This window comes from Adiantum capillus-veneris, chromosome 29 (genome assembly GCF_014529385.1).
Source record: "Adiantum capillus-veneris isolate H3 chromosome 29, ASM1452938v2, whole genome shotgun sequence".
NCBI classification, from domain to species: domain Eukaryota; kingdom Viridiplantae; phylum Streptophyta; class Polypodiopsida; order Polypodiales; family Pteridaceae; genus Adiantum; species Adiantum capillus-veneris.
Window position 1 is genome coordinate 63808134 of NC_140959.1, and position 12606 is coordinate 63820739.

Below are 12606 nucleotides of genomic sequence, written 5' to 3' on the forward strand. Positions count from 1 at the left end.
CAGTACTGGGGACCAGAAGATAGGCTGGTCCCCCCCCCCCCCTGTAATAGTATCTTTATTACTGAGGAGAAGTCTATACAAGCACTTGAACCGAACGTATTACCATGTTCATTCTAGAATGAGACTTGATGGTTCCCGGAAGCCTCAACTTCCGATTCTTAGGGCAAAACCCTATTCCAAGGAACTTTCGTTCCTTATTCCAATTCCTCGAGAATCAAGGTTCTCGCCTCTGGATCTCACCTTCCAGACTCAGGGCATGGCATCCCTGCAACTCTTTTCCAACTCTCTTTCCAGAGTCCTCTTCCCGCAGAACAACTCTGCTTTCCCGGACACGAAGTCCTTACTTGGGAATCCCAACTTCCGGATCACAACTTGAGAGACTACCTCTCTCCGATTCGTGGATCTACTTCCCAAACTCGGGTACGAAACCCTTGGGCTGATCTGGCTCTAGTTCCTCAGAGCGCTTTTCTCTTGCAGAGGCTCATACCTTCCTCTGCTCCTACTCCCTCACTAAGAGGAAGTACACCTGCAAACAAATACTCAGCGTTCAGAACATGAAAATCGTTACCTTCAAAGTCTCGACGCTCGAAACGCAACTCGATTCTCGAAAAGCAATTCCTCGGAAGAGATCTCTCCATAGAAAATCCTCTCTTCCAATCCTACACACAAAAGAGGTGTGTTCTCGGGTTCCTTCTCGTAAATCAGCCCCGTCTACGACGTTTATGGGCTGAAAACAGAGAAAAACAGCAACTTGTCGCGATGGAAACACGCTTTGTAGGCACTTCTTCGCGAGGGAACTCGCGCACTGAGTCTTGGCGACATCTGGTACACTTGGGGCAGCCATGGGCATCACCGGCAACATCTTCTTTACGGTTGAAATCTGCAGCAGCATCTCCTCCTTGCAAAGATTGGTCCTCTCCTCTGAGTGAGGGCATGTGATGCTTTTATAGCTCCTAGCCACGGGCACGAATAGCTGCTCGCGTAGAGATCGCGGCCGTTTTTTTTTTTTTTTTTTTGGTTCTGTTCTGCCAAAAAAAGAGAGAGAGAAAACGCTGGCTGATCTGTTGCCTTATTTATCAGATGGCTGCCCACTTATTAAGTGGGCGGCCAGCGTATTTTAAAAATAGTCTGAACCTGCCCAAAAACTCAATAAAACCTTATAAGTTAAAAACAATGCTTTCACAGCACTTCCCAGGCGTCCCTGGATGCAATCACATGCACAGTTGCAATGCACACATAGACTTCCTCGCGGGAAAGCATCTGCTTTCCCGAAAAGCAATCCCGCTTTCTCAGAAAGCATCTGTTTTTCCTCAAAGTTTCCTCTGAACCCATCTTCATTCAAGTGCTTGCTTTTCCTTGTGCACAATTCTAACACAGTTCGGAATTTCCTCCCGACTATGGATATTCCCTTTCCGATGCACCCGTCACCCACCTTGTGACGCATCAGGAATACCCATCACCTAGTCCTTTCCTACCGAACTTACGGTACAATCTCCTTCACGATGCTCTATGTCACCCATCCTATGACGCATCAGAGATGTCCGTTCCCGGATGGTCGGATACTTCTTTCCGATGCTCCCTGTCACCCATCCGATGTGACGCATCAGAAGTATCCGTTCCTGGTGGCCTTACAGATATTCCCGTTCTCAGTGTTCCCGTCATTACTTTAAATGACGCACTAGGAATACTCTTCACTCGGATGTCTCCAGTGAGAAAAACCCTCTCACTTAAAATTCCAATAATTCATTTAGAATTATTTTTTCCTTGGTGTTCCAAGCGAGAAAACCCTCTCACTTATAAATCCAATAATTCATTTAGAATTATTTTTCTGTCAGATAAAGCCAATTTAGCAACATCCCTCTCACTTATAAACAGTTGTCCTCAACTGTAGAGGTCCAATTGAACTGCCGGGGAGAAACCGGAAAGATTCCAAATCTTGCTCAATGGTGAGTTGAGCTAGTCCTTTCTCAAAAGAGAACTTAAAAATTAAATTAAACAAAAATTCAAAAATTCAATAGTTACCTTACCAGTTCATGTCCTTCCTCTAGTACCTCGAGGATATCCTTTACCATTCATTCAACTTACGAACCATGTAAGAACTCGTCATTCGCGTCTTTCCAACAGATCGAACGTTTCCTCATTCGAGAGTCTGTTAACTCAAATCCACCTTCTCAATCCGAGAAGAATAATCCTCCTAGAAATCAATCTAAGTATCTGTCCTTGCGCATAATCCTGCGCTGTTAGTCTAGAGGGTATTAAACCTCTTGTGTCCTCCCACATAGGGAATGCTAAAGTCATAGAGCATTAAGCTCGATGTCTTTCTTTCACAAACAAAGTTTGCGATCACTTTAAAGAAGGTTCTTGTTTCAGGCCGTCACTCAACGTAGGTGGACGGTTCCAATCCGAAGATTCTTTGTGCACGGTGGCACTTCCTTCCAATCTTTTCCTCCTGCGAGTTATTACCACCAGCAGTGATTTCCCGACGCCCATTAGCGTCTCTTTCTTGCAAAATTATAAAAAATGATTCACCTTGCAAGCATCAATGACAACTTGCAAAATCTTAGGCAGATAGGATTCTAGCCATAACATTTTTTGAACGAACGTTCAAACCCGGTTCACAATAGAGCGAACCTTCTTTGATTCTCAGGGATGTTCTCCCATATGTAATTCTTACCATTTTGAAACGGTTGGCGAGCTATATTCTTACGAACATAATAGTTCGAATTTATTCCAGCAGCGTGTAAATGCTACTTGACCTTCTCATGGAGAAACATATACCGCAACCAAAAGTTGCTACTGTAATGGTAAAGGCACATAGCGTACTCAATGATCAACAACCATCGGAAAACCTCTTCTCCGTAGAGAAACTCAAATTCATTCTACCAAACACATCTCAAATAGAGATTCTCGTGTCGGAATATTCTTGCGCGCAAAAAGGCGCTCAAGAGAGTATAACAAACTCTCGTCCAGTTCCTTGGCATAGGTCTGCATCTTCGTGTGTTATCCATGTACTCAAAAGTGTACATAATTCTTAAGCTGTGTTAGAGTTTCGGTGAACCTGGGAAATTACCTTCCCTTCGTAAAATCCTTAGAGCGAAGACGCTCAACTTGACGATCACTTGGCTCGATCTTAAAGCAAAACCCGCTCATCAAATAATCTAGGATTTTAATCCTTGGATTCCTCAAGCACAAGCCGTAGTCGTCGCTTGTTCCTTCCCTCGTAAAGAGAGTGTTCATTCACTTGTGCAAAAAGCACTACCATATCTTCCCTTACCGGGTAGGGGGTGTGGGCTTAAAGAGTACTCAAGCTTCATGAAAGCTTTTCTTTGCTTGAAAACTCAGAATGGTTCCTTCATAATTTCCTACCCGCAATAGCAAGTAATTTGTTGAAGAACTACCGGATACCAGATCAATCATGGACGTTCCGGATCGTTAAGCAAAGCAGTTCATCGTATAAACAATGTTCTGACTCAACCTTACTCTCATAAACACTCGAGAGTGATTATCCTGGTTAGACACAACCATACCTCGTGCAAAAGAGCAAACAAGCATAATGCACTTTATGATTTCCTCAAAGATGTAACTTTGATTAAAAACCTGCCCTCTCACTTAAAGTTCAAGGGTCTTCTATTCAAGAACTCAGGAGTTAGATTTAATTCCCTTACTCCAAACTTTCTGTGTTCAATGTTTCCCGTCTCACCACGGGGATTGGATTCTATGTACACTAAGGTGTACACTTTCAGCTTTGTATTGCTGACTCCACCATCTGCTGCAAAGTATCTTGCAGATGGGTTTACAAATTCGGGCAAAAGTCCTTCGTTAAATTTATTCATCTTTCCTTCCTTAGAGAGGATCAAGAATGGAGCTACCTTGGCAAGAGTGAACCACTACTTGCTTTGACTCACTCGTGTTCCTATTGGGCAAACTAATCCCAATCTTCTTGGATGCCTTCTTCAAAGCATAGAGGAAAAAAATTTGTAAAAAAAAATTCAGCCTTGAATTGAATCCAAGTCTTGTTGTAAGTTCCTTGCAGAGCTTTGGTATACCACCAAGTACTTGCAATCCCCTTGAGGTGTTTAATCACATGCCTCATCTTTGACGCTTTTTTCAGAAATTGCCGTTTGCAAAGGCAACTTCAAACTTGTCGAATCAATGCGGTAGCTTTCGGGGCATCTTCCCTTCCGTCAAAAGTATCAAACTTGACTGGAAGTGTTCCTAGGTCTAGAGACCTTCTTCATATCCTTCCCGGAATGACGGGATTTCATGGCTATAGTTCTGGATTGACGTTCATGGATATTTTCTGGATTCTAAAGAATCTCGAGCATTCCGCTCCTTGGATTCTCTAGGTTCTTGAGCATCATGCTCTTGTCGCCTTCTCAGAGAATCCCAAGCCTTGTGTCGACTTCTTGCAGAGAGAAAAAAATTTCCAACTCTGCGAGCTTTTCCTTGCACGACTTAGGGTTCCGCCTGCTTACTTCTCTCTTGGCTTGTCATGGCTTCTTCCCGTATCTTCCCAGAGTCGTCCTCCTTTACAGAGAAAGAGAGGAGACCATGCTCTGATACCACTGTCACAAACGGGAGCGCATAACAATATAAAATACATTCGGATAAATAGGATTTATCACTTATTACTGAAGCCAAAGGATATAGAGAGAAATAAATAGAGAGAGAGATAGAGAGTGAGAAGATCGACACAGTACTGGGGACCAGAAGATGGGCTGGTCCCCCCCCCGTAATAGTATCTTTATTATTGAGGAGAAGTCTATGCAAGCACTTGAACCGAACGTATTACCACGTTCGTTCTAGAATAAGACTTGATGGTTCCAGGAAGCCTCAGCTTCCGATTCTTAGGGCAAAACCCTATTCCAAGGAACTTTCGTTCCTTATTCCAATTCCTCGAGAATCAACGTTCTCGCCTCTGGATCTCACCTTCCAGACTCAGGGCATGGCATCCCTGCAACTCTTTTCCAACTCTCTTTCCAGAGTCCTCTTCCCGCAGAACAACTCTGCTTTCCTGGACACGAAGTCCTTACTTGGGAATCCCAACTTCCGGATCACAACTTGAGAGACTACCTCTCTCCGATTCGTGGATCTACTTCCCAAACTCGGGTACGAAACCCTTGGGTTGATTTGGCTCTAGTTCCTTAGAGCGCTTTTCTCCTGCAGAGGCTCATACCTTCCTCTGCTCCTACTCCCTCACTAAGAGGAAGTACACCTGCAAACAAATACTCAGAGTTCAGAACATGAAAATCGTTACCTTCAAAGTCTCGACGCTCGAAACGCAACTCGATTCTCAAAAAGCAATTCCTCGGAAGAGATCTCTCCATAGTAAATCCTCTCTTCCAATCCTACACACAAAAGAGGCGTGTTCTCGGGTTCCTTCTCGTAAATCAGCCCCGTCTACGACGTTTATGGGCTGAAAACAGAGAAAAACAGCAACTTGTCGCAATGGAAACACGCTTCGTAGGCACTTCTTCGCGAGGGAACTCGCGCACTGAGTCTTGTCGACATCTGGTACACTTGGGGCAGCCATGGGCATCACCGGCAACGTCTTCTTTACGGTTGAAATCTGCAGCAGCATCTCCTCCTTGCAAAGATTGGTCCTCTCCTCTGAGTGAGGGCATGTGATGCTTTTATAGCTCCTAGCCACGGGCACGAATAGCTGCTCGCGTAGAGATCGCGGCCGTTTTTTTTTTTTTTTTTTGGTTCCGTTCTGCCAAAAAAAGAGAGAGAGAAAACGCTGGCTGATCTGTTGCCTTATTTATCAGATGGCTGCCCACTTATTAAGTGGGCGGCCGGCGTATTTTAAAAATAGTCTGAACCTGCCCAAAAACTCAATAAAACCTTATAAGTTAAAAACAATGCTTTCACAGCACTTCCCAGGCGTCCCTGGATGCAATCTGATGCACAGTTGCAATGCAGACATAGACTTCCTCGCGGGAAAGCATCTGCTTTCCCGAAAAGCAATCCCGCTTTCTCAGAAAGCATCTGTTTTTCCTCAAAGTTTCCTCTGAACCCATCTTCATTCAAGTGCTTGCTTTTCCTTGTGCACAATTCTAACACAGTTTGGAATTTCCTCCCGACTATGGATATTCCCTTTCCGATGCACCCGTCACCCACCTTGTGACGCATCAAGAATACCCATCACCTAGTCCTTTCCTACCGAACTTACGGTACAATCTCCTTCACGATGCTCTATGTCACCCATCCTATGACGCATCAGAGATGTCCGTTCCCGGATGGTCGGATACTTCTTTCCGATGCTCCCTGTCACCCATCCGATGTGACGCATCACAAGTACCCGTTCTTGGTGGCCTTACAGATATTCCCGTTCTCAGTGTTCCCGTCATTACTTTAAATGACGCACTAGGAATACTCTTCACTCGGATGTCTCCAGTGAGAAAAACCCTCTCACTTAAAATTCCAATAATTCATTTAGAATTATTTTTTCCTTGGTGTTCCAAGCGAGAAAACCCTCTCACTTATAAATCCAATAATTCATTTAGAATTATCTTTTTGTCAGATAAAGCCAATTTAGCAACATGTTGGTGGATGTGCATCTTCACCTGCCTGAGGAGCCTCTTGCTCCATCTCCCACTGTGTAAAAGGATCTATCTGTTTGTCTGTACCCTTGCAAAGCATTTTCAAATTTGCGTTGACAAAGACAAGATCATTAGCCTTCTCCACTCCAAGCCGATTCCTCTTCTTGGAAGCAATGTGGCTATAGGTACTTCACAATTGCTCTATGAGGTACTAACTGACTGGTTGAGAATACGGAATGCCAATCTCTGAAGCTTAGGGCCATCATAACCATAGTCCTCCCACCACAGCACTGCACCTATCTTCCTACGATCAATCTGAGCATCTGGACTGCCAAATGACCCCCGCATCTCTTTGTATTGTCTCAATTGATCTTTGACAATGCGTCGCTCATCTCTGTCTAGAACCATCTTGTTTAAGATCTCTGTAAATTGGTTCATGACTTGTCTATCTGTCTCTTGCCCTGCACCTTGGAACTCTGGATCCACCTTGTACGCTGCCCCGTGTAAAGGAGAGGCATATGAATTCCACCTCGAGCTGCAAAGCGCATGGATCTCCTCATATCGCTCTACTTTCGGCTCAAGCTGTGCAAGCTGCTCGATCATGCGGTCCATTGCCTCATAAATCTTGCCAATGCAAGGATCTAAGCCATCCGAAACTCGAAGCAATTGAACCACCGGTTTTACTTGTGCGTCTAGACTCTTGAGCCTTCCAGAACTCAAGATCCTCTGCCTTATCCTTACACAAAATCCTTGCAACTGTCTTTGCATAGGGAGAGGCGGTGAGCTCATCACTGATGAAGACCTGTCGGACCGCATTTTGACATTCAAACAGCCTGCGCACCAGAAGAAAGTTGAATGCGAAGCAGCTGTTTGAATACTTTAGAAGCACTTTGTCGCCCGACCTCTTGAGGTACTCACTCCGAACCAAGTTGTGATTGTTGATGAAAGTAACAATCTTCATTGCATCAGCAATGAATGGAGCGATCCAGTCTAGCTTGCCGATGTCTTTTAGAAGGTTGTTCAAGCAGTGTGCCATGCAAAAGCACACTGTTACATACGGATAGTGGCCCTAGTTTTTGCTGCCTTGTTTGATGCCTCCCCATCTGTGATAAAAGCCACCATGTGTTGCTCACTAATCGTTTCTATGGCTGTTGTCCACTCTACAGAGAAGACATCGGCGGACTTGCCACTCTCGGTGGCATCATGAGAGTGCACAAAGTACATCTCTCCACTCGAGTATGCGACGAGACCATGGATAGATCTCTTCCTTGTATCACTCCACCCGTCGGCAATGAAGGAAACGCCATGTTTTGCCCAAAGACGCTGAATATTGAGTGTTGCTTGTTCCAGATAGCCTTCTCTCGATCGAGCAAAGTGGTTCAGAGAGCCTCTGAAGATGGCGGCACATAGCCGGTGCCATACTCTCCTATCCGTTGCACCATAACTTTCCAATACTCAGACCTATTTCGATCAAACATAGAAGATGTTAGTATCAAAAAGGCGGAAACGCTCGATAACAGAAGAAATGAGAGAGAAGATTGATAAATCATAAAACAAACCTCGCCGCAACAAATGGGATATGGTTGTGATAGAAGAATCGGGGGCCACGGCCGCATCCACCTCTTCCTTCTTCTTTGGGTCCCAAGAGGTGGCAAGGGTCCTTTGGCGACGAATCGGACCCGATGAAGATCCACCGGCACCTAAACTGGGTAGAGAGGAAGAAGAAAAATGAGGGTCTTTGGGTCGATACCTTTGCGTGCGGGCTTGGCTTTATGGTTGAATTGCCGATCCTTTTCCTCGAGCTCCTTCCTCTTCTTAGTGGTTACATTGGTGCAAAATTTTACCTCATGTCCTGGCACTCCAAAAAAGTGTGCCCTCACTTTGTCATGCCCCCCTTTCCGCGTGTAAGAGCATAACTTGCATGCCCATGCACGAGAACCTCCCGCCGCCGACAAGGTGCCTTCCGAGGTCACTTCATCACACCACGACCATTCCTTCGCCTTTTGAGTGTTGCCCGCATGAACGGAGGGGGTTGTACGAGAGGAAGAGGCCATGGAGTGATGGATGAAGAAGCTTGAGAATCGCAATAGAGAGCTTGAGAGAGGCTTCACTTCTTGAGAAGTTGAGAGTCGAGCCCAAGGGAGAGAGAGCTTGAGCCTTGAGGCCTTGAGAGCAAGAGAGAGCCTTGAAGGCTTGAGGTTTGAGAGCTTGAGCAATGAGTAGACCGTAGCGCCGAGGGGAGGTTGAAGCTTGAAACATGAGAGCAAGAGAGAGAGCCTTGAGAAGTTGATTGAACTTGAGAGAAAGAGACTCGAGAGCGCTTGAGAGGAAAGGGTGAGGGGGTGGCTAGGTATATAGGAAATTGTATGAGGCTATGAGCCTATGAGACGTTTTTAAAACTTTTTAACCGTTTTGGAGTTCTGCCCGTTTTTGTCCGTCGGAATGGCAGCCCGTTTTGGGGCGTTCCTCCCATTTCCAGCCGGCCGGAACGCCGTTTTTGCGTTCCAAGCCTGAATTTGGCCGTTCCCAGGTAACTCGGTGTTGATGTGGCAGTGTTGTACAGAATCTCCACGTTTTGCGCTGGCTGAGGGCTAGAGCTTTTAGACTGGATGCTTTTGGGGATCCCTTGTACTATCTATAAGAGTCTCTGGGAGCCATTCTCGGGGAGCATATGAACGCAGAGTCTTGGAGAGTTGGACCCTCGGGAGTTGTACCTTTGTGATCGGCAATCAATAAAGAAATACCGGAAGGAACACCAGTCTTTGGGGCCAACGCATTTGGGAACGGAGCTTTGCCAATCCGTGTCCCCCTGAGGCTATGAGCCTATGAGACGTTTTTAAAACTTTTTAACCGTTTTGGAGTTCTGCCCGTTTTTGTCCGTCGGAATGGCAGCCCGTTTTGGGGCGTTCCTCCCATTTCCAGCCGGCCGGAACGCCGTTTTTGCGTTCCAAGCCTGAATTTGGCCGTTCCCAGGTAACTCGGTGTTGATGTGGCAGTGTTGTACAGAATCTCCACGTTTTGCGCTGGCTGAGGGCTAGAGCTTTTAGACTGGATGCTTTTGGGGATCCCTTCTACTATCTATAAGAGTCTCTGGGAGCCATTCTCGGGGAGCATATGAACGCAGAGTCTTGGAGAGTTGGACCCTCGGGAGTTGTACCTTTGTGATCGGCAATCAATAAAGAAATACCGGAAGGAACACCAGTCTTTGGGGCCAACGCATTTGGGAACGGAGCTTTGCCAATCCGTGTCCCCCCCCCCCCCCCCCCCCCCCCCCCCCCCCCCCCCCCCCCCACATCCTTGGTGGTCGAGGTGCTTACCAGGTCAATCTCCTTTACACAGCGTCTATGGGACCTACCCAGAGATAGATATGCCCGGTTGGCTCGAGTCGTCCCGACAGCTAGCTCTGCAAGGGGATACAACATGCTGGTATGGGTAGTTGACATCATGGTTTCAGTTACATGGATTCAACATGGACATATTGCCCCCCTTCTAGTGCTCAATCAGGTCCTGGTGGATGAGTCTGGTGATCTCAGTCTGTGTAAGGCTTAAAAAGGGTGAGCTAGATACCAGGAGGACACGGATATAGCCGACACAAGAGGTAGGCACGAAGATAGCTTTCTGTAGAGAGCATCTTTTCCAGCTCAGAGAAGATGGTTTTGTGACCAGGCCAAAATACACGGACACCCACTTATCTTATGGGATACGATGTGCTATCGGCCAGATACGCACATCTTCACACCAGCTTCGGGTCGAGACTGGCAGATATAGAGGAGTACCAACAGAGGCCAAGATATGTCCCTTATGCCATATGGAGCCTGAGACAGAGCTGCACTACATATGCCACTACCTGGTGTACTGTGAGATACGAGGCCGCTTTCACTGCTTGTTCAGAGAGGGCTTTGGACCATTGTCCAAAGTCATGAGGTACGAGGACCAAAGATGTCTTGGACTGTTTCTACTTGAGCTCTGCAGACACAGAGAGAGCTTGTCAAGGAGAGAGGATAGCCAGCCTCAGAGACGGATCACGGATTTCTTTCGACCTGACATTGGGCAGCCAGAGGAGCAGCTATGACAGCAGAGCTCACATTCTCGCCACACTAGAGGCACGTTGATTGACCGAGCAACCGAGCTAGGAAGATCCAGACTCTCACAATTGCGGAGGACTTCACAGCATCACCGGAGGCTACATCGGAGGATTCAGATCATTCTAGCCCGTATGCGCGGCGCCTAGTCAGAGTACTGACCATGGAGGATATTGACGAGATCCGCCAACGACCGATGATGGACCTCTTGTGGTTTTGCTGATCGCGCACCCTACCCACATTGTATCAGGCCTCACTTGTTGTATCCACCCACACCCACATTGTATTAGCCTTCACTCATCACATCCACCCTCACTCATATCCTACACAGCCCCAGTCAGCTGCTTAGCTCATGTATAGCAGTTTGCATTGTATCAGTTGGTCTCATAGGTCACTTTGGCCTTTTGAAGACGTTAATATATCATTTCATTTCCTCTCTCTCTCTCTCTCTCTCAATTTCTGTTCATGTGTTGCTATTGTTTTCCCTGCTTGGAGTGTCTTAACACCCCCCCCAACCCCCCCAAACACACACGCACGCCACCACCAAGAAAAAGGGAAACCTAAAAGAAACAGAGATTAGAAAATAAAATCTACTTGGTACATGAAAATGATTAGAATGGAATGTGTCTTGCAGGTACCTGCATCGGTGTTAAGGACAGTCTCTTGTCCAGCAACAATCACGTCAAGCCTGATGAGGGATGCCCCAGCAGGGTACAAGAAGAAGAGGCTTTTAACTAAACAATCTGGTAAATGGATGGCTAACGGTATGCTGGTTTTGGGAGGAGCAATGTTTTGCGCAAGAAGATCTGCACCTTTGGGTGCCAAAATCGCGGCCCTTTATGCTATCAAGAGATTAGTGAAGCCTTCACCATCGGTGAAACCCATTCGGCAACACTACCCTGTTTTGTGACGATTGAATGCCAAATCTGCAGAGGAGAAGATTGTGTACAGATCGTCTATATGTCCTTTTTCTAAGAGAATTGTACATTATATCTATCATATCTGGATACCTCTGTTGAGATGGCAAGTTGTATTTTAGAAAGGCAAAAGCGCTGTATTCTTCGAATCATGTACCTTGGCAGTCAAAAAGGCTGCATTGTTTTTGTTCCCTCAACAGTGCAAACCATATGTAGTAGTAGCAGTTTCTTTCCAAAATCTGGATGTTTCAATTACATTTGTTAATTAAATTGAACATATGTCTTCTCTTGAATTGTTAATCAAATTGAACAGACTACCATAAACATGGGTTGGAAGTTAGGTTTGAAATTAGCTGATTTATTGGCTAGGAATCCAGAATATAATCCACAGGTAACAAAGCAAAAACTGTGTAGATGATTGTCTTTTGGGGCCTCTCACCATCTGATGTTACACCTGCTAAGATCTATTTGACTAGTCTTAATCTCAAGACCTCTTATTCAAGAGGGAAAAACTGCATATTCGCGTTTGAATGTGATTGAATGTCTTAAATTCAGTGACTACAGCAATGAGGTAGCTGTAAGATGTGTGCGTATGTTCCAGAGGACTTCCAGCTTTTAAGGTGTAGAGAAAGGACCTTCGTAATAGTTGCGACCACATGACAACCATAGGAGGCTGGGAGCCATGGTGGGATCAGTTATTGCGGGGGAAAGAACACTATAGGTCCTTTTCGAGCCGTCAAGGTTGTTGGGCGGGTGGAAGGTGATCTTGATCCTCCATCTAGGGTAAAGGGGCCCATATAGGGCCATTTAAAACATGGGGCCCAATATAAGGATATTCAATTTGAATGATCTAGATTCTATGATAGGATTGACAATTCCCATTGAAATTGATACCAAAAGATAGATCATATCAAGCTCTTGCCATTCCCAATGCCATCCCAAATATAATTCTCATATATTTTGGTAATATTTTCCATTTAATTTTAAGGTGGCCTTGTTTTGGATCATGGTTTGTTATTGGCCCCTATACCCTACTGTGCTTTCCAGTGCAGAACTTGCACAACC

At 45.7% G+C, this 12606-nt stretch overlaps 1 protein-coding gene across 1 annotated transcript in view; it reads left to right on the top strand.

The window, feature by feature from the left end:
* Positions 1–11834, top strand: part of LOC147419314 (uncharacterized) — a 29884-nt gene extending 18050 nt beyond the window's left edge. Inside the window, exon 6 of the mRNA XM_086505523.1 lies at positions 11259–11834. Coding sequence (XP_086361649.1) covers positions 11259–11534 — 276 coding nt within the window. The 3' untranslated portion in view covers positions 11535–11834. The remainder of the gene's footprint in view (positions 1–11258) is intronic.
* Positions 11835–12606: the final 772 nt, after the last annotated feature.